This window comes from Phacochoerus africanus, chromosome 1 (assembly GCF_016906955.1).
Source record: "Phacochoerus africanus isolate WHEZ1 chromosome 1, ROS_Pafr_v1, whole genome shotgun sequence".
Lineage (NCBI taxonomy): Eukaryota > Metazoa > Chordata > Mammalia > Artiodactyla > Suidae > Phacochoerus > Phacochoerus africanus.
In genome coordinates this window covers 283,054,560-283,076,772 of record NC_062544.1, presented here as the reverse complement: position 1 = coordinate 283,076,772, position 22,213 = coordinate 283,054,560, and the positions used below count along the sequence as shown (strand labels likewise).

The 22,213-nt window shown below is 43.9% G+C and overlaps 1 protein-coding gene across 4 annotated transcripts in view; it reads right to left on the bottom strand.

The window, feature by feature from the left end:
* Positions 1-22,213, bottom strand: part of SH3BGR (SH3 domain binding glutamate rich protein) — a 66,251-nt gene that overhangs the window by 18,036 nt on the left and 26,002 nt on the right. For all 4 annotated transcript variants that reach the window (XM_047796767.1, XM_047796759.1, XM_047796740.1 and 1 more), the window contains exons 4-5: positions 3,877-3,951; positions 2,924-3,016 (exon numbers count right to left, since the gene is read on the bottom strand). In XM_047796767.1, the coding sequence (XP_047652723.1) occupies positions 2,924-3,016; positions 3,877-3,951 (168 nt within the window). The remainder of the gene's footprint in view (positions 1-2,923; positions 3,017-3,876; positions 3,952-22,213) is intronic.

The following is a 22,213-nucleotide window of genomic DNA, read 5'->3' as shown; positions in this document are numbered from 1 at the left end:
AGAGGTGATGAAACTAGATGATCCCTGGAAAAAAGAGCTTGGAGCTTAGGGCTTGGAGCCAAGGAAGTGGAAGCAGCCAGACTGAAGGGGATGGGAGCAGAAGGAGGTGGGTGTTCCAGGGGCACCTGCGTGTCAAAAGTCAAAATCTATCTTTACACAGAATAAATATTATGAAGGAATTGATCATTAATGTTAATGCTATCTTTGTCCAAAATAAAATGTCTCCTAGTTCGTCATTTCGTCATCACAGCCCAGGCAAAAACAACAAAATGATGGGGTTTTTTATTCCTTTGAGGAGTCACGCGATTAGAATTTACTTTGCAGAAGGGCTCACAATTTTTAAAAAGATGAACAGAGAATCCCCGGGGTGGATGGCTTATTCCTTCGCTAATAACCAGCCCCGCAGCTAAGAAGCGGAAGCCACCTCTGTGCTTGCTGTAAAATGGGGCAGGTCTGGCTCTACAATTGCAACCCTCCTCTTGGTCTCGTGGGAGAAACACTGCAATGCTTTTCCCTTGGCCTCTCTGTCTGAAAACAACCAAACTGAATTATAAACCAATAATGCTGTCCAAATGCATTAAGCAATTCATGCCAAGTCCAAATTATAAAATGTTTTTAAAGATTTTGGTTTGTTTGTTTTACTTTTGAGGGCCACACCCACAGCATATGGAAGTTTCCCGGCTAGGGGTCAAATCAAAGTTGTAGCTGCCAGCCTCCACCACAGCCACAGCAACACAGGATCTGAGCCACGTTTGCGACCTACACCACAGCTCACGGCAACATCGGCGACCCACTGAACAAGGCTGGGGATGGAACCTGCATCCTCATGGATACTAGTTGGGTCAGTTACCTCTGAGCCACACTGGGAACTCCTGATTTTGCGTTTTTTTTATTAAAGTACAGTTGATTTATAATGTTGTGTCGATTTTTTTTTTTTGGATAGGCAAGAAATAGATTTATTAAGATAGGATGCTTGTGAGAGATGCAAGCGGGCAGGCAAGGAGGCTCTGTCTGTTGTGTCAATTCCTGCTGTTCAGCAAAGTGACCCCATCATACATATACACACATTCTTTTCCTGATACTATCTTCCATCGTGGTCTATCCTGGGAGACTGGATTAGTTCCTAGGTTGCACAGCAGGACCTCCCAGCTTATCCATTCTAAATGTGATAGGTGTATCTACTAACCCCAAACTCCCCCCGTCCATCCCGCTCCCTCCCCACCCCCTTGGCAACCAGGAGTCTGTTCTCTGTGTCTGTGAGTCTGTTTCCATTTTGTAGATAGGTTCTTATAAACTGCAAGATAATTAAACTGTCACCCTATTTCATTTGAAATTTATTATCTCTGAATTATACAGGCTGCCACGAGACCCCACCTAACCTCTAGGTCGAGATGAAAGTTGTCACCTTTCTGGGAGTTCCTGTCGTGGCCCAGTGGTAACGAATCCGACCAACATCCATAAGGACAAGGGTTCGATCCCTGGCCTCACTCAGTGGGTTGAGGATCTGGCTTTGCCGTGAGCTGTGGTGTAGGTCGCAGGTGCGGCTCGGATCCAGGGTTGCTGTGGCTGTGCTGTAGACCGGCAGCTACAGCTCCGATCCAACCCTTAGCCTGGGAATCTCCATATGCTGCAACTGCAAGCCCTAAAAACACACACAAAAGAAAAAAGATGTCACCTTTCTTCAAAACAGAAATGCCCATGAGTCTTAAATGATGGACCTTTTGAAAGAGCAGAGTTCCAAGTTGAGGGAATTTGCTGTCTTGGTTCCTCCTCCCAAATTTAAATTAGTCACAATAAAGACAAACTGATGCCCCTGCTCTCCCCCACTTTCCATGGCATGGTTGTGGGTCTAGGCCCCTTGCCCAGCCACATTCCATCTGCTGGAAACAAGGGTCCCATGTACCCTAAAAGCTGTCTGCACTTCTCCTGGAATCAGTAGAGAGGTACAGATGCAAACCATCAGGGTTTGGTGGACAATTTTCACTACAAATGGCCCACACTGCAGTTCTCCCAAGGAGAGGCTCAGCTCGATGCCCTCAACCCCACCTTGTTCCGGCTCCCTCTGAGCCAGAGTCTCCCCCTGCCCAGCTTCCAGTCACATTTTCAGAATCCCTTGAATAAGCAGCCCATCTGATCCCTACTGCCTTTACTCTTAGAACCAGTCTCCCCTCAGCCCTTTACCCTGCGGCCTCTGCTCTGGAACCATTTAGAATTGGATCACAGGGAGTTCCCGCTGCAGCTCAGTAGGTTAAGAACCCAACTCGTATCCATGAGGATGTGGGTTCAATCCCCGGCCCTGCTCAGTGGATTAAGGATCTGGTGTTGCCTTGAGATGAGGTGTAGGTTATAGACAGGGCTCCAATCCCATGTTGCTGTGACTGTGGTGTAGGCTGGCAGCTACAGCTCTGATTCAAACCCTAGCCTGGGAACCTCCATAAGCCACGGGTGCAACAACAACAACAAAGAAGAATCAGATCACAGGGCTCGCATCAGCCATGACCTGCAATTGCCCTGATTGGATTTGCAGAGGTGTCTGCTTCCCTCTCCCGGCCCCTCTTATCCTCGGCACCTTCCCACCAATCCCACTAGTAGACGGATGCCGGGGGTCCGTCACTGCTCATGACCAGGCATGACGTCCCTTGTTTGAGAAAGACCTGAACCCAACCTAACCCTGACAACACCAGGACACATCGCTAACGGCATCTGTAGGTTCAGGGTCCTTCCTCCCGCCTCTTGAGTCCTCCACCCACCTCAGTGCAGCAGTTAACACAGTACGTGAAGTTCCCTGCCGCCTCCAGGCTAAAAGCCCAGCTCCCTGTCCTGCGCCCAGAAAGATACCTGGCACCCGGTAGGAGCTTCATAAACACTTGTTAAACAGAACCGAGTCCAGTGAAACAAGGGCGGAAAAAAAGCAAACACTCACATGCTTCTCTTGGGATCCGCCGAGGTCGCCCGCCTCTTCACTCTCCTCCTTCTGAGCCTCATGTTCTCCACCTTCTCCAGGCTTCTCTGCTCCCTGGTCAGGCAGGAAACCCGCAGTGTCACGCACCTCGGATGAGCTTCCAGGGAAACTGAGACCTCACCTCCTGTGCTTTCCTCATTTAGATACCGTGTATAAACGAGCAAACGCAGACCCGCAGAGTGTAATATCCGAGCCCTGGGCGTGCTGATCTGCTGTGTCAGTGCAAGTCAGCCAACCAACCCACGGGCATAAAGGCCCGAATAAGGAGTTAGTTCACCCATTTGAGGATGGTAAAGAGAATTCCAAAGGATTCCATGGGGAGAGAGGCTTTATGATTTTAGAGATTAAAAAAGACGGATGATAGGTAGAGATATAGAGACACAGGCAGATAGAGAGGAGATAGATAATTGATAGATAAATAGATAATTGATAGATGGATAAAGTAGGTAGATGACAGACAGATAATTGATAGATAATAGATAAATAGACAATTGAGAGATTGATAAAGTAGATGGATGACAGACAGATAATTGATAGATAAGGTAGATGGATGAATGGATGGATGGATGGATGGATGGGTAGACAGATATGGCAGATAGATAGATAGATAGATAGATAGACAGACAGACAGACAACTGATAGATAAAGTAGATGGATGGATGGATGGATGGATGGATGGACAGATGACTGAGTAGACAGATAACTGATTGACAGGATAGATAGATGATAGAATAGATAGATAATTGATTAATGGGATAGATAGATAGATAGATAGATAGATAGATAGATAGATAGATAGATGGATGGATGGACAGACGATAGATGAGGTCAACAGACAGACAAAGAGATGGAAAGATTAGAACCCAGACATTAAACAGATTTCTGGGAAGATAGTTCAAGACACCAGCTCTTACCTCGGTGGTGCTCTGCGCCTCTCCAGCCACGTCACCATTGGGAAGGGATGAAGCTTCCTCGGGCGATTTTGTCACCTGCATCATATAAATTGAGAATGTTTCAGCATTTTCCTAAGGACAAAGGCAGGCATTGCAGCACCATTTAACTATCCAAATTGTGTTTGTCTTCACCGTCATTTAGTCTTCACCACAGGAGGGGAGGAGGTAACGTAGGTCGTAGGTCAGGAGGGCTGTCCCTGCCACTCACATCTCAGAGACAAGAGGATAAAGGCAGAAAATATTACACTGCAAGTCAGGACAGAGCTAGGATTTTTTTTTTTTTTTTTTTTTTTGCTTTTTAGGGCCGGCTGCCAGCCTACACCACAGTCACAGCAATGCGTTCCAAACCACATCTGCAACCTACACCACGGCTCACAGCAACACCAGATCTTTAACCCACTGAGCAAGGCTGGGGGTTGAACCTGCAACCTCATGGATACTAGTCGGGTTTATAACCCACTGAGCCACAACAGGAACTCCCTAATTTTTATATTTCACATATGTTATATATACATGAAATATTTAAGTTGAATATTTATTTTACAAAGTTTTAACCTTTCTTTTTTAATTTTAAGAATATTTAAAGTTAACAATTTTCCTCTGTATAGAAATTTGGCTACATATTGGGGTTTGGCTATAAAATAATTTCTTTTGCTGATTATTTGATGATTTATAATATCGGTTTTATTTTCACGTGAATATGGAGTTATATGAAATGGTATATATTTATTTAAGTTTTTATAATAGTCCCCTTTCAGGTTCTAATTCTAGACGTGGGATAAAAATGTAGCTGTAAAATCTTCCCTTTTTGAAACTCAAGAAGGTATATTCTCTTTTGTCTTTTTATGGCTGCACCTGTGGCACATGGAGGTTCCCAGGCTGGGGGTCGAATTGGAACTGTAGCCACCGGCCTACACCACAGCCATAGCAACGCCAGATCCAAGGTGCGTCTGCGACCTACACCACAGCTCATGGCAATGCTGGATCCTTAACCCACTGAGCGAGGCCAGGGATCAAAACCGAGTCAGATTTGTTTCTGCCGAACCACGACAGGAACTCCTATGAAGGTATCCCTCTTTTTTTTTTTTTTTTGCTTTTTAGGGTTGTACCCACAGCATATGGAGGTTTCCAGGTGAGGGCTCGAATCGGAACTACAGCTGCCAACATAGCCACAGCCACAGCCATGGCAGGATCTGAGCCGAGTGTACAAACTACAACACAGCTCACGGCAACACTGGATCCCCAACACACTGAGCGAGACCAGGGATCAAACCTGCATCCTCGTGGATTCCAGTTTGATTCGTCTCTGCTGCACCATGAAGGGAACTCCCTATGAAGGTATTTTTTTATGACCAAGAACATGACAGGTTCAGAAGCTGTTTATACGGTGAGGACAAGACACTCTCTTCAATTGATGGTGTCAGGAAAACTGGGCAGCTACACGCCAAAAAATCAAACTGGACTACTTTCTCACCCCATATATAAAAAACAAATCTAAACTGATTAAAGATTGAAGTGTAAAACCTGAAGCCCTACAACTTCTAGAAGAAAACATAAGCAGGAGGCTCTTTGACACCAATATTTGCAATATTTTTTGGATGTCTCCTCAGACAAGGGAAACAAAAGCAAGAATAAACAAACTAAGCTCCATCAAACTAAAAAGCTTTTCCACAGTGAAGGAAACTACAAATAAATGAAAAGGGCTGAGTACCGAATGGGAGAAGATATTGCAAACAATACATTTGATGAGAGATTGATAACTGAAACATACAAAGAACTCATAGAATTCAACTTAAAAAAATTTTTTAATGGGCAGAACACCTGAGGAGACATTTTTCCAAAGAAGATACACAGACGGCCAAGAGGCGCGTGAAAAGATGCTCAGCATCACTTATCATCAGGGAAATGCCAGCCAACATCATAACGAGATATCACCTCACACCTGTCAGAATGGCTATTATTAAAAAGACGGCAAATAACAAGTGTTGGTAGAGTTCCCTTGGTGGCGCAGTGGTTAACGAATCCGACTAAGAACCATGAGATTGTGGGTTCGATCCCTGGCCTCACTCAGTGGGTTAAGGATCCGGTGTTGCCGTAAGCTGTGGTGTAGGTTGCAGACGCGGCTTGGATCCAGCGTTGCTGTGGCTCTGGCACAGGCCAGCGGCTACAGCTCCAATTCGACCCCTAGCCTGGGAACCTCCATATGCTGCAGGGGCAGCCCTGGAAAAAGACAAAAAAAAAAAAAAAGTGTTGGAGAGGGTGTGGAAAAAAGGGAATCTCCCTGCACTCTTGATGAAAATGTAAACTGGAGCGGCTACTATGGAAAACAGTATGAAGATTCCTCAAAAAATTAAAGACAGAACCACCATTCCATCCATCATTTGCACTCAATGGTATTTATCCGAAGAAAATGAAAACACTAATCTGAAAAAAGACATGCACCCCAACGTTCACTGCCACATTCTTTACAATAGCCGAGACATGGAAGCAGACAATGTGCCAATCAATAGATGAGTGGACAAAGGTGTGGTGTGTATATTATATCTATGTAATGGGGTGTGTGTGTGTGTGTGTGTGTGTGTGTGTGTGTGTGTGTAATGGAATATTACTCAGCTATAAAAAAGAATGGAATCTTGCCATTTGCAACAGCATGGATGGACCTAGAGGGTATTATGCTAAGTGAAATAAGTCAAACAGAGAAAGACAGATACCATGTGATACCACTTATACGTGGAATCTAAAAAACAAAGGAACAAACATAACCAAACAGAAACAGAGGCATAGATACAGAGAACAAACGGGAGATCACCAGAAGGAAGAAGGAAGGAGGGAGGAGAAAAACAGGTAAAGGAGGTAAGAGGTGAAAACTATCAGTTACAAAATAAATGAATCACTGTTACAAAATGTACAATATGGGGAATACAGTCGATAATTATGTAGTAGCTCTGAATGATAACAGATAAACAGCACGGTGATCATTTCAACTGCACAGAAACACTGAACCACGATGGTGTATGGATGGTGTACGCCAGAGACTAACAGTGTGTTGTTGGTCAGTGTGCTCTGAACACAAACAAATGAACTCAAAGGAAAAAAATCTGCGGTTACCAGAGGCAGGGGTGGGGAGAGGGGAAGGGGATGACAGCAGACAAAGATACAAATTTCCACTTACAAGATAAATAGGTACGACAGACGTACTGTTCAACATGATAAATAAAATTAACAACACTGTACATTATACATGAAAGTTATTAAGAGGGTAAATCCTAAGAATTCTCACACAAGGAAAAGTTGTTTTCCAAGTCGTTAATTTCTTATCTGAGATGATAGATATTTACTAAACTTACGGTGATTCATGTCATGATATATGTAAGTCAAATCATTATGCTGTATGCTTTAAACTCCAGTGCTATATTCAATTAGACCTCAATAAAGCTGGAATAAATTAATTTTTAAATTTTTAAAAATTCAGTTTGCTGATTACATTTGTTTGTATGGGGAATTCCCATCATGGCCCAGTGGAAACAAATCCGACCAGGAACCATGAGGTTGCAGGTTCGATCTCTGGCCTCGCTCAGTGGGTCCAGGGTTGCCGTGAGCTGTGGTGTAGGTCGCAGATGTGGCTTGGATCCCGCGTTGCTGTGGCTGTGGTGTAGGCCGGCAGCTGCAGCTCTGATTCGACCCCTAGCCGGGGAACCTCCATATGCCACGAGTGCAGCCCTAAAAAGCCAAAAAACAAACAAACAAACAAACAAAATCGCATTTGTTTGTATGCTTAAAACAGTGTCTTATACATAGTAAGTACAATGTATTTATTGAAAGGTATGTTTTTAACAAGTTTTCATTGTATTTCTAGGAGTTTCTGAATTATCTTTTTGACTGTCATGTAGTATGATCCATAAAGATCCATGACTATATTTATACACATTTATATATATATAAATGTATCCTATATTTTCTTCATATATTTTTTTCATTTTTCATTATATGATACCTCTTTCACCTAGTGAATCCTTTTGGCTCTGAAATCTTCTATATCTGATATTATTACTGCCACTCCAGCTTGCTTCCTATTGGCATCTGCCCTTCATTTCAATTTTCCTTTGTTGTTTCATTGTTATAAATAACATGTCTCGATCTTTGCTAAAATCTAGGTTCACTGACAACTCCAATTCCAGCATAGGCAAGGGGTCGCAAGTACACTCTCTAACAGATAATGACCGTAAACTCCGGGAGAAATTTTTAAAAACAGACTTTCATTTAAACAGAAGTAAAGGAGAGACAAGAAGACTAATGAGCCAAAGCAAGAAGATTCGACAGGAAATGGATCCTTAAAAGATGAGAATGCTCTCAGGCTGACAGCCCAGAGATGGAAGCAAGCCAAACCTCATCGCTGGAGGAATGGATGGACGCGTGCCATGTACATACGATGGCATATTGTTCATATAACATAAGCATGAAAGAGAAGGAATGGAAATTCTGACACCTGCTACAACATGGAGGAACCCTGAGTACACGATACTAAGTGAAAAAAGCCATCACGGAGTTCCCGTCGTGGCGCAGTGGTTGACGAATCCGACTAGGAACCATGAGGTTGCAGGTTCGGTCCCTGCCCTTGCTCAGTGGGTTAACGATCCGGCGTTGCTGTGAGCTGTGGTGTAGGTTGCAGACGAGGCTCGGATCCCGCGTTGCTGTGGCTCTGGTGTAGGCCGGTGGCTACAGCTCCGATTCGACCCCTGGCCTGGGAACCTCTGTATGCCGCGGGAGCGGCCCAAGAAATGGCAAAAAGACAAAAAAAATTAAAAAATTAAAAAATAATAATAATAAAAAAAAGTAACACGCTGGTTCCCGGGGGCACGGGATGGGGAAAACAGGGATGTGTACAACTCTGGAGTTTCAGCCTTGCAAAATGAAAAGTTTCTGGAGAACTTTTTATACAACTGTGTAGCTATACTTAACGCGGCTGACCAGCAGTGTTTTTTACAACAGTCTTATTATTTTATTTTATTTGTCTTTTGTCTTTCCTAGGGCTGCAACCCATGGCATGTGGAGGTTCCCAGGCTAGGGGTCGAATTGGAGCTGTAGCCACCGGCCTACACCACAGCCACAGCAACGCCAGATCTGAGATGTGTCTGCAACCTACACCACAGCTCACGGCAATGCCGGATCCTTAACCCACTGAGCGAGGCCAGGGACTGAACTCGCAACCTCATGGTGTCTGGTCAGATTTGTTTCCACTGCACCATGACGGGAATTCCAACAACATTTTTTTTAAAAGTGAGAATGGAGTTCCCTGGTAGCTTAGTAGCTTAAGAACTTGGCATTGTCACTGCAGCAGCTTGGAGTGCTGCTGTGGTACGGGTTCTATCCCTGGCCTGGGAAGTTCCACATGCTGTGGCCACAAATAAATAATTTTTTTAAATTGTAAAAAGTGGGAGCAGCACTAAGTATGTTGCTAGTTTCAGGACTTAAGCCTGAGAAGAAGAAAATTTTTTTTTTTTTTTGTCTTTTTAGGACCACACCCACAGTATATGAAGGTTCCCAGGCTAGGGGTGGAATTCAAACTGTAGCCGCCAACCTCCACCCCAGCCACAGCAATGCCAGATCAAAGCCATGTCTGTGACCTACACCACAGCCACAGCAATGCCAGATCCTTAACCCCCTGAGCAAGGCCAGGGATCAAACCTGTGTCCTCGTGGATATCAGTCAGATTCGCTTCCACTGAGCCATGATAGGAACTCCCTGAAAATAAGCAAAACTTCAGACAGACATAAAACCACAACAGTGAACCAGACCAGGGGCTGGAGGGGAGGCTGCAGTGTCACCCTCAGCTGCAGGGCCCTCAGCTCGCCCTCAGCCATGATTCCGCTCCACCTGCTCTCTGCTCTTTGCTCTTTCGGGGACTGTCTTGTTCCCGTACCAGGTCTCCTGAAACCTCTGCGCGCCTGCCTTCCCTCCTGGTTTCTAGTTCTTTGTGTCTGACTTTGTGTTTGAGGTATTTCCTTCTGCTGATCTTGAACCACAGCATGGGCCTTAGCAGGGTCCACTCTCTCTGCTGCTTGTCTCGTGGTTTAAATTAGGAACCTTCAGCGTGGCTGTTTCTGCCCCAGGTTCATTTCTGCTGCTGCCTTTCCTGCACCTGGATCACCTGTTCAGCCTGGCCGTCCTCGTCAGATCACCGGGAAGCACTGGGCTCATGTACACGTTTTTGCCATTACTCGGAATCGCTTTCAACGGAGCTCACTAATCACATCAGAAAATGAATATCCAGGGAGTTCCTGTCGTGGTTCAGTGGAAATGAATCTGACTAGTATCCACAAGGACGCAGGTTCAATCCCTGGCCTCGCTCAGCAGGTTAAGGATCTGGCATTGCTGTGAGCTCTGGTGCAGGTCGCCAGGTCCGACTGGCCCCCTGGCCTGGGAACCTTTATATGCAGCAGATGCGGCCATATCCAAACTTTTAATCACGTATCATTTGGGGCCCAAATTACATTATCCAGACATACCATCCGTGCCTTCTTCACCTGACTTGGATGTGTCCTAAGAGAGACTCCCCTCTTTCACTAGCAGAGGCAACCAAGACCCCAACAGAGGGAACTGAACCCTCTTCTGAGCAAAGCCGGCGTCGCTGTGGGAAGGTTGGAACCATAGTATGTTGCATGGTCCACGTTCTTGATATATTCGTAGTACAGTTCTCCGGTTACTTTTGTTATATCAAGGTTTTTCCTCTATTCATCCGTTTTTATAAACAAGATAGAATGATTGCAGTCACCTTTCAAAATAGGCCTGGTGATTGCATTTATATTTTGCCTACAACTTATTTGGATGGACTTTCTTTTTTTTTTTTTTTGTCTTTTTAGGACCGCACTTGAGGCATATGGAGGTTCCCAGGCTAGGGGTCTAATCAGAGCTGCAGCACCGGCCTACGCCAGAGCCATAGCAACGCCAGATCCAAGCTGCATCTGCGACTTAACACCACAGCTCACGGCAACGCCAGATCCTCAACCCACTGAGCAAGGCCAGGGATCGAACCCGCAATCTCATGGTTCTTAGTCGGGTTCATTTCCTCTGCGCCATGACGAGAACTCCTGGATTGACTTTATTCTTTCATCTTGCATGCTGCAGAAACAACCAGATTTTTTCATCTGCTACTGATTTATTTTACACTTTTGAGGTAACACTGATTTATAACCTTATGTTTCCCATACACAACATTACATTTCTGCCTCCGTATAACCCACAGTGCACTCACCACCAAAATGTGGCTTCCATCCTTCACTGGACAGTTGCCCCCCTTTACCCATATGACCCCCTCCCTCCCCGTCTGCTAACCGCTACTCTGTGCTCTGTATCCATATGTTTGTTTTGGTTAGGTTTTGGTTTGTTCACTTATTTCGTTTGTTTATGAGTTTTCTATATTCCACCTATTGAGTGAAATCCTAAGTGCTTGTCTTTTTCCATCTGACTTATTTCACTTCTCATAACACCTCTGAAGTCCATCCATGTGGTCACAAATGGCAAGATTTCATCATTTTTATAGTTGAATATCATTTCTGGGCGTGTGTGTGTGACATCTTTATCCATGCATCCACTGAAGGGCACTTAGGTTGGTTGTTTCCATATCTTGGCTGTTATAAATAACGCCACAGTGAACACTGGGGTGCATGTATCTTTTCAAACTAGTAGGCTTTTTCTCTGGATAAAGACCCAGAAGGGGGATAGCTGGATCATATGGTGGTTCTATTCCTAATGTTTTAGGGACTCTGCACAATGTCTTCCATAGCAATGGCACCAATGTACATTCTCACCAACAGTGTATAAGTGTTCCCTTTTCTCCATAACCTCACCAACACTTATCACTTGTCGTCTTTTTGAGAGAAGCCATTCTGACAGGTGTGCGGTGATATCTCATTGTGGTTTGGATCTGCATTCCCTTGATAGTTAGCGACGCTGAGCATCTTTTCAGGTGCCCGTTGGCCATCTTTACATCTTCTTTGGAAAAAATGTCCATTCAGGTTCTCTGCCCATTTTTCATTGGGTTGTTTGTCTTTTTGATGTAAAGTTACATGAGTTCTTTGTATATTTTGGATAGTAATCCCTTGTCAGTTCATCTTTTGCAAATATCTTCTCCCATTCAGTAGATGGGAGAAAAAGTAGGCTTTTTGTTTCATTCAGTTCCTTTACTGTCCAAAAGCTTTTTAGTTTGATGTAATCCAGTTTGTTTATGTTTTTAATTTTCTGATTTTTATTTTTTTGCATTTTAGGGCCGCATGTGCAGCATATGGAAGTTCCCAGGCTAGGGGTCAAATCAGAGCCACAGCTGCCGGCCTGCACCACCACCACAGCAATGCGGAAGCCAAACCACATCTGCAACCTATACCGCAGCTCACAGCAACACCAGCCCCCTGACCCACTGTGTGATGCCAGGAATCAAACCTGCATCCTGATGGATACTAGCTGGATTTGTTTCCACTGAGCCACAATGGGAACTCCCCAATTTGTTTATTTTTGCTTTTGTTTCCCTCCCCTGAGGAGACAGATCCAAAAATATACTGCCAAGATTGATGTCAAAGAGCCTACTGCTTATATTTTCTTCTAGAAGGTTTATGTTTTCATATCTTACATTCAAGTCTTTAGTCCGTTGTGAGTTCACTTTTGTGTATGGTATGAGATGGTAATCTAACCTCAGTTTTTTTACATGTGGTTATCCAGTTTGCCCAACATTACTCATTGAAGAAACTATCCTCTCTCCACTGCATGTTCTTTGCTCTTCTGCCATAAAGTAATTGTCCACATCTGCATGAGTTTATTTCTGAGCTCGCAATTCTGTTCCATTGATCAGTATCTTTTTTCTTCCAATATCATGTTGTTTTGATTACTATGGCTTTGTTACATAGCATGAAAGCAGAGAGTGTACAAGAACCCCCTTTTTCCCTTTTGCTCAGAATCACTTTGCTTAGTTAAGGTCTTGTGTGGCTCGATACACATTTTAGAACATTTTGTTCTGTCTCTGTGAAAATATGTCCTTGGGATTTTAATAGGAATTGCATCGATTCTGTAGATTGCTTGAGGTAATATAGACATTTTGACAATATTAATTCTTCTAATCCATGAACATGGAATATCCTTCCTCTTATTTGCATCGTCTTCAATTTCTTTCAATAACATCTTAAACTCGTCCGTGCATAGGTCTTTCACTTCCTTGGTTAAATTTATTCCTAGGTATTTTATTATTTTTGTTGCAATTATAAATGGAATTGTTTTTTTAATTTCACTTTCTGCCAGCTAATATTTCTGCCACTTAATATAATATTTCTGCCAGTTAGCCTATATAACCAAATTTTCTTGTCAAGTGCATTATTCTTGTCATAATTCTCATCAAGTCTTTCACATTTCAAAATTACTGGTAATTAATTACCCACAGTTAATTTAAGTCTTTTGTCATCCACAGGTATTTTTCTTAGCTTCCCTAAAAGCTTTTGTAATCAACTACAGGCTAAAATGCTTAACCTACTATGTGGAATGACTGCTCGGAGCTCCAGAGAAAAGGATTCTATACCAAGAACTTTAGGGTATAGGCTTCTAATGGCATCAGTTAAAGGATTTTGAGATGACACAACCGGACTGAGTCAGAATTTCCAAAGCTCAAGTTGAGATGCAGATAGATTCCTGAGACTACTAATTCCAGATCCAGTGGAACAAGAATTACATAGGACACAATGAATTGGTGAGGGATAAGTTTGGTTTTTGTTTGGAATACTGGTGTTATTTTAATGTCCTATTTTCTGGATATGTAAGAAAGCCCTGTTTTCCCTCTTAAGCTTTTTACAAATCTTAACATTGTCGTGGATTCTGCTTTTATATTTTGAAATGAAACATTTGCAAATGATATTCTCTCTGCTGACCCCTCCAGAATTCAAAAATTCATATTCAATCTTTTTATTTTGTATGCAATATAGTTATCTGCCTGGGTTCAATAAAAATCTGTGTTCCTTGTTACCAGGCCATAAGTGGAAACTGGTTATGCAACCAAGGCCTTGTTGAGTGTGTTATGAAGAATGATGTTCACTGAATCAGGTATGGCCAGATACTTGTGAAGAACCAGGGTTGATTTTATGGAGACAATGCTTGCTTACAAAGCTCTCTTGGGAAAACTGGTCTGGTACATCCTGCTTAAAATAAGAAAATTGTTCTACAAGCAGTAATGCTGCTTATGATGCTTAATATCATTTGATAAGCATACATTTTCTCCATAATAGTCAAGAGTATCTATTTTTAGCTTGAGCAAGATTAATTTCCTTGCTGACACTTCTCCACGATGTTGTTTACTACAAAACGATACTGTGACAAATAATATCATTTCCATAAATCATCAAGTGTCTGTCTCCCCAGAGGATACTTGAAGGACTTTGCCGGAGTGCACAGGCACAAAGACCTATAAACCCAAGCGATGCTGACAACACAGAAGGTTCTAGCATCAGACTGTACTGCTAATTAGTGCAAATCACCTAAGCTCCTTGGGCTTTGAGTTCCTCCTCTGGGAAGAGAAGGCTCTGGGCTGGATGTCCTCTCAGGTTCCTCCAGGCCGGGCTTTGTCATTCCATGGCCGTCCCTGTCTTCTACTTCGTCAAAGAACATTTCACACAATATGACAGAACCTAAGCCAGGGCAGGAACTAAACTCTGAGATGAGATCATTTTTTTAATGAGATAAGATGAAACACAGCAGAAGATGAGATAGAATTACATATATTAGTGTGGCTATGTCTCAAAACATAATGTTGTTTTTGAAAAAAGCAAATTGCAGAGCATTCAAAGAGAATGATACCAATTAATCATTAAAAATACAAACTCTTACATTTAGAATAGATAGATAACAAGGTACTATATCCAATCTCTTGGGATAAATCAAAATGGAAAGGAATATTTTTTAAAAAGAATGAATGGATGCAACTAGAGGTCTCATACTAAGTGAAAAAGTCAGAAAGAGAAAGAAAATACCATATGAGATCACTCATATGTGGAATCTAAAGCCAAGGGGAGGGGAGGGAGTGGGATGGACGGGGAGTTTGAGGTTGATAGATACAAAGTATTACTTTTGCTGCCTTTTTTTTTTTTTTGGTTTTTGCTTTTTAGGGCCATGCCTGCCACACATGGAAGGTTCCTGGGCTAGAGGTCTAATCAGAGCTGCAGCTGCTGGCCTACACCAGCCACAGCAAAGCGACATCCAAGCTGCGCCTGCGACATACACCACAACACCACCAGATCCTCAACCCACTGAGTGAGGCCAGGGATTGAACCCGCATCCTCATGGATACCAGTTGGATTTTTTACGGCTGAGCCTCAACAGGAATTCCCAAATGTGACTTTTAGAATGGATAAGCAGTGAGATCCTACTGCTCACCACAGGGAATGACACTGGGTCACTTGGGAGAGACCCTGATGGACAAGCATATAAGAAAGGGAATGTATGTGTGACAGGGTCACTTTGCTGTGACAGCAGACACTAGCACAACGCTGTGATTCAACTATACTTAAATAAATATACCCCAAAATTTCTCAAAAAATAAAAATACAGAACATGTGTATTGCTTATGGAGATAAACATAGAGTTTCATGTACAGTTTTTAAAAATCCACAATATTAATGGCCCCCAAAAAGGAAGGGAAACAGGGAGGGGGAGAGAAACAAAGTGACCTCACAGTCTCTCTGTAATGTTTGAGTTCTTTAACTACAGCAAGTACAACATCACATTAATTTTGGAGAGGCATGCATATGAATATTTACTAAATGAGTCCCCAATTTAGGAGAGGTTAAACAGAAGAGTGTATCATAATCAACCAAAGAACTTTCTTTAAGTAAAGATCCTTGACCCTTTTTCCTTGTAATTCAGGTCTGTGGGGCCGACACAGAACGCAAGTAGTTGAATTTTTTTTGAAGACTGTCCAAGTGATTCTTTTGCAGAGCAGCCTATAATAAAAAATAGTAATCCCTAAAATAAAATTAAACTAAAGATATACAAAGGGTCTTAGATGCATAATTCACAGTAGTCCCAAAGTGGAAGAAACAACTCAAATTCTATCGGCTGATAAATGCGTAAATAACATGTGGTCTATTCCTATAACGGAACACTAATCATTCTGCCATAAAAGGGAAAGAAGTCTAACACGTACTGCCACATGGATGCATCTGGACATTACGTTATGTGAAAGAAGCCGGGAACAAAGGGCAAAACATTACATGATTTAGTCCAGGAGGTCCGGCAGTCCAACAAGAGGAACTGCAAAAAGAGCCACGAAAAGAAGATGGAAAGCAATGGGACAAGAAATAGTACCCCCGACATTTTCCAGAACCGAGAGATGTGACTTTCCAGCAAGCGCCCAATACAAGCAAGGAGGAGACTACTTTTTCCAACCACCTCATCATTCAACTTCAAGGCAGAAGAGAGGCTCCTAAGAGCTCCCAGAAATGAGAAGACAAAAACAGGCACCAACAAAGGATCAGGACACAGATGGGCCCCGGGTTTCTCAACAGTAACTCTGGACGCTACTATGCTCAGGGCCTGCACCTTTCCAATTGTAAGGAGACACAACATCCAGCCTGGAACTCCACACGTGAGCCAACCAGCCAAGCGTTAATGTCCACATGAGGGCTGGAGGCAGGACCTACCGTTTTCTGTAATAATCCTTCCAGCATGATTTGACCTCCACAAAATTATATCCACCGTATTAACTGGTTAAAGATTAAATTTTAGTATTCAAAACACGGGTTTTTCATGGAGAAATGAAGATACACACTGGGTTACAAAGAGGCTCTTAAGATAGAAATTCATCAGGAGTTCCCACTGTGGCGCAACAGGATTGGCAGTGTCTTGGGAGCACTGGGATGCCGGTTGGATCCCTGGCCCGGCACAGTGGATTAAGGATCCAGCGTTGCTACAGCTGTGGCTTGGGTCGCAACAGAGACCTGGATCTGATCCCTGGCCCAGGAGCTCCACATGCCGAGGGGAAGCCAAAAAAGACAATAAAAATAGAAATTCATCACACCACAGTCCCTCTTCATAGCACAAGGAAATCAGAAGCCAAATTTTACAAAAGAATCCCATGGTCCTAAAATCCACAATATTTAACATGCTCATCGCTGATTCAGTGACGCTGGCACACCATAAAAGTTAAAGGTCTGGGAGTTCCCATCGTGGCGCAGTGGTTAACGAATCCGACTAGGAACCATGAGGTTGCGGGTTCGATCCCTGCCCTTGCTCAGTGGGTTAAGGTTCCGGCGTTGCCGTGAGCTGTGGTGTAGGTTGCAGACGCGGCTTGGATCCCGAGTTGCTGTGGCTGTGGCATAGGCCGGTGGCTACAGCTCCAATTCGACCCCTAGCCTGGGAACCTCCATATGCCGAGGGAGCGGCCCAAGAAATGGCAAAAAGACAAAACAAAAAAACAAAAAACAACAAACAAACAAACAAAACAGGCAAAGGAATTGAATAGACATCATGCCAAAGAAAATATGCAAATGCAAATAAGCATATTAAAAAAAAAAAAGTTAAAAGCCCACCAGAGAGCAATTGGCTGGTACATTTCAAGCCCATGAATATACCTATGCAGGTGTTCCCATTGTGGCTTAGCAGAAACGAATCTGACTAGCATCCATGAGGACACAGGTTTGATCCCTGGCCTCGCTCAGTGGCTTAAGGATCCAGTGTTGCCATGAGCTATAGTGTAGGTCGAAGATGCAGCTCTGATCTGGTGTTGCTGTGGCTCTGGCATAGGCTGGCAGCTATAGCTCCAATTTGACCCCTAGCCTGGGAACCTCCAAATGCTGTGGGTGACGCCCTCAAAAAAAAAAAAAAAAGAAAGAAAGAAAATACATATGCGATTTTGTCTCACTATAAGCACACTAGAAATGTCATGGCTACAATCACTAAAGAGTTATTTATCATAAAAAGAGTTGTAAGCAACGAGTGTTCAAAAATATAAGCAAAGAAAATTATGGCACATTAACAAGATAGACTATTACTTAAATTATTTACTTGACAATTATGAAACTGCCACAGCATCTACAAGTTTACGGTACAATAATAAGGTAAAAAATAGGGACCTCCCTGGTGGTTCAGTGGGTCAAGGACCCAGTGTTGTCACTGCTATGGCTCTGGCTACAGCTCAGGTTCAAGCCCTGGCCCAGGAAGTTCCGCATGGAGCAGGTACAGAAAAAAATAAATAAATAAAAAAGATAAAAAATAAAGAAATGAGGGGGGTGGGATGGAGATGGCGGAGGAGTAAGGCATGGAATTCACCTTGGCCCACAAATATATCAAAAAAAAAATCTACACATATAAAGATTCACACAGAACATCTACTGAACACCAGCAGAAGACCTTAAACCTCCAAAAAGGGCAAGAAATCCTCCACATAACTGGGTAGAACAAAAGGGGAAAAAATAGAGAGAGAGAGAGAAAGAAATAAGTTGATCATGATACATCAACTTAATAGAATATTAGACAAAAATTTTAAATTATCACTAAGAAGATGATAAATCTTTTTTTTTTTTTTTGTCTTTTTAGGGCCACACCCACAGCATATGGAGGTTCCCAGGCTAGGGGTCCAATCAGAGCTACAGCTGCCAACTTACACCACAGCCACAGCAACATGGGATCCGAGCCACGTCTGTGACCTAGACCACAGGTCATGGCAACACTGGATCCTTAACCCACTAATCGAGGCCAGGGATCGAACCCACAACCTCATAGATACTAGTCAGGTTTGTTAACTGCTGAGCCACAACAGGAACTCTGATAGCCACATTTTAATGAGTGTAAAGTGACAAGAAAAAGAATGAAAAAAATAATGAAGCATATCATAAAGGGAAGAAATAAAGATGCCTGGGATGGGCTGTGAACAGGGAGAGAATACGTTTTTCCACTACCTCTCTGCGCCTCTGTTTTTGTGACTCTGGGTGGAGAGGCTTGCTCTGTCTGAACTTCGACCTATGAAAGGTTAAAGGAAAACTCATTCCAAAGCTCTGCCAGATTATTATGGGCCAGGGATAGAGAAATCCCTTTTGTTTAGAAAACCACGACTGAGTCCTCAGTTGTCAAAATTAGCCTCTCCCCTGCCACCCACCCTCCATGGGTCTGGGGTCTGGACAGAGGGGAGTGAGACGTAGCTGGCATATGGGACAGGTCTACTGAGAGATGGAGAGCTTAGGTTCAGGAGGGAGAACTGTCTAGAAGGTGGGGAGGAGTGAGACAGCTAGGGAAGTGGCAGCAAGCAGGGACGGAGGGGACTCTGCCCAAATTTCCAGCGGCAGGAATGGCGGAGACCCTTCTTAAAATGATGCTGTCTGACCCCTCCCATTTCTCTTCATGGGGAAACTCCCCAACGACAACAAATGATGCATAATCCCTCCTTCTCACCTCCAGTTCTCCTTCGACCCATCCAGCCTTGCTCTGGCTTCACCACTCCTCAGAAAGTACCCTTGTCACGGCCACCAATGACCTCCACGTGTCCAAGCCAAGAGCGCTTTTTTGTCCTCATCTGACTCAGTCTCTCAGCAGCACTGGACACAGCTGACCTCACCCTCTTCCGTAAAGATGCTCTTGCTCGGCTGCTCTAACACCACGAGCTCCTGCTCTCCTCCGGCCTCCTCCATCTCAGCCTCTACCTTTCCACATCCTCTGTCCAGCTCCAAGCCAGCCTCCTTCCTGGCCACCCTCTCACTGCAGCTCCACCCCCCGGGCCAGTGGCTTCACACGTGCACCTCCAGCCAGACCTCGCTGAGACAGAGACCGACACGACTTCTGCACTTGGATGTCTCGTTCGAATGGAACGTCCTTAGTTGTTCCCCCCACGGGGAAATGTTGCCTGGGCATCGGCAGCATTTGTGGAGCGTCGGGATGCAGGTTCGATCTCCAGCCCAGCACCGTGGGTTAAGGATCCAACGCTGCGCTGCGGCTGTGGCTCAGACCTAATCCTGGGCCCAAACACTCTGCATGCCTCCTGGCGGCCAAAACATTAAAAAAATAATAGCCCTGAACATCTGTAAATACGGTCCTCCATCAGAATGAATATCTATCTACACCCAGCGGCTAGAAGTAATCAGTCACTCCATCCCCCCGCCGCACATCCCATCCGTCAGCAACTCTTCCCAATCTTCCTCCCAAACAGACACTCAAGTCCCCAGTTCTACAAGGTCCTATCCCCACCCACCACCCAAGCTGCCATGACGTCTTATCCATGTTACTATGGTAATCCATTCATGCCATTATAGCCAAAAAGAGTTTTAGAGAAGGCTGTAAGATTGCTTTACTCCTCTGCTTAAAACCCTTAGAACGTCTTCACTGCCCCTTGGATAGACTCCACAGCACTGCTATGGCCCACGGGCCACCCACCTGCAGCCCCCACCTCCCACGGTGCCCCTTCCCCTCATCCCTCCAGCACCTCCAGCCTCAAGGCAGGTCTTAGGAATCGCCAAGCTCTTTGCTGCCTCAGGGCCTCTGCACCTGCTCTCACCTTTTCCTGAAACACTCCTCCCTCCGCCCTTCCCTTCTTTCCTCCAGACACTAAGGCATCATCTCTCGAACACAGCAGCTCAACTAATGTGACCCAGTTAACGAACTCCCATACCAAACCAAAAAGATTAAATTGCATGTAACAGCCTTTAGCCCTTCTTTTACACTGTTAATAAACTGTATTAAATATGCTGCATTTAAGTTGACCAAAGCCAGAGAAGTATTTCATTAAAAGGGAAGGTTTTATCTTGCTATAGAACCACTAACCAACTGTGAAATCCACATGTTGCAGCTCAGAGAAGGAACCCCTGCTGCTCGTGTAGGTGTTAACCTAGGCACTAAAAGACCTCAGATGTCATTACCTGAAGAATAAAGACATGTGGGAGTTCCCGTAGTGGCGCAGTGGTTAACGAATCCGACTAGGAACCATGAGGTTGAGGGTTCGATCCCTGCCCTTGCTCAGTGGGTTAACGATCCGGCGTTGCCGTGAGCTGTGGTGTAAGTTGCAGACGCGGCTCGGATCCCGCGTTGCTGTGGCTCTGGCGTAGGCCGGTGGCTACAGCTCCGATTCAACCCCTAGCCTGGGAACCTCCATATGCCACACGGGAGTGGCCCTAGAAATAGCAAAAAGACAAAAAAAAAAAAAAAGAATAAAGACATGTGAAAGACACATCCACATGCCTCTGAGACAAACCCATCTCTACAAGGTAGGAATTTTTTTTTTTTTTTTTGGCTGTGCCCAAGGCATGTGGAAGTTCCCAGGCCAGGGATGGAACCCACGCCACAGCCACGACCCAAGCCAATGTAGTGACAATGACAGATACTCAACCCACTGAGCCACCAGGGAACTCCTATAGAGTCGGATTTTGAGTTATTTCTCTTATGATGAGCATTATACTGGATTCAGTCATCACAAATTTCTTAAATAGAAAGAGGTAGAGTCACTGTCCCCATGGAACTTATTTACTGATTGGTGATCTCAGGGGACTATTTAGGACTAGCAGAGATTTCTGCCTTGTGCATCCATTGACATATCCAAACGCCGATGCCTATAACTGTCTGGAACAAAGGGACAGAAGACAAATTCAAATTTGTTTTATAAAGTCCATTCCAGTAGAAAAAACAAATCTCTTTTGAAATGAAATTGGGCACAAACAAAATAATTAGGAAGTAAATGGGAATTCCCATGGTAGATAAGCAGTAACAAACCCAAATGGATCCATGAGGATTTGGGTTCAATCCCTGCCTTCGAACAGTGGGTTAAGGATCTGACATTGCGGTGAGCTGTGGTGTAGGTCATAGACGTGGCTCGGATCCCAAGTTGCTCTGGTTGTGTTATGGGCAGGCAGGTGCAGCTCCAATTGAATACCTAGCCTGGGAACCTCCATATGCCATGGGTGTGGCCCTAAAAAGACCAAAAAAAAAAAAAAAGAGCAGTAGATGAATTGAATTGGACAAATATGTGCTTATCTTACATCTGTGGAGAGTCATGTCTAAGATGCTTGATGCAGTGAAGGTTAAGGAAGAGTAAAGCCAAGTGATCTCCCTCAGACATTCATTTCACGGTACCCACTTCATTAGCATAATTCCCTATTTATTGATATAATTACACATAATCAAAGATGAAACAACACCAGAAGGAGAACACCTAATGAAATTTGTCTTGTTCTTAAGTCTAAATCTTACTTCTTCCCTCCTTATCAGATGAAAAAATGCCAAATTCAATTCATTCAAAGTAGAAATAATTAATATAGGAGTTCCTATCAAAAAATTAACATGAGCTGTCAAG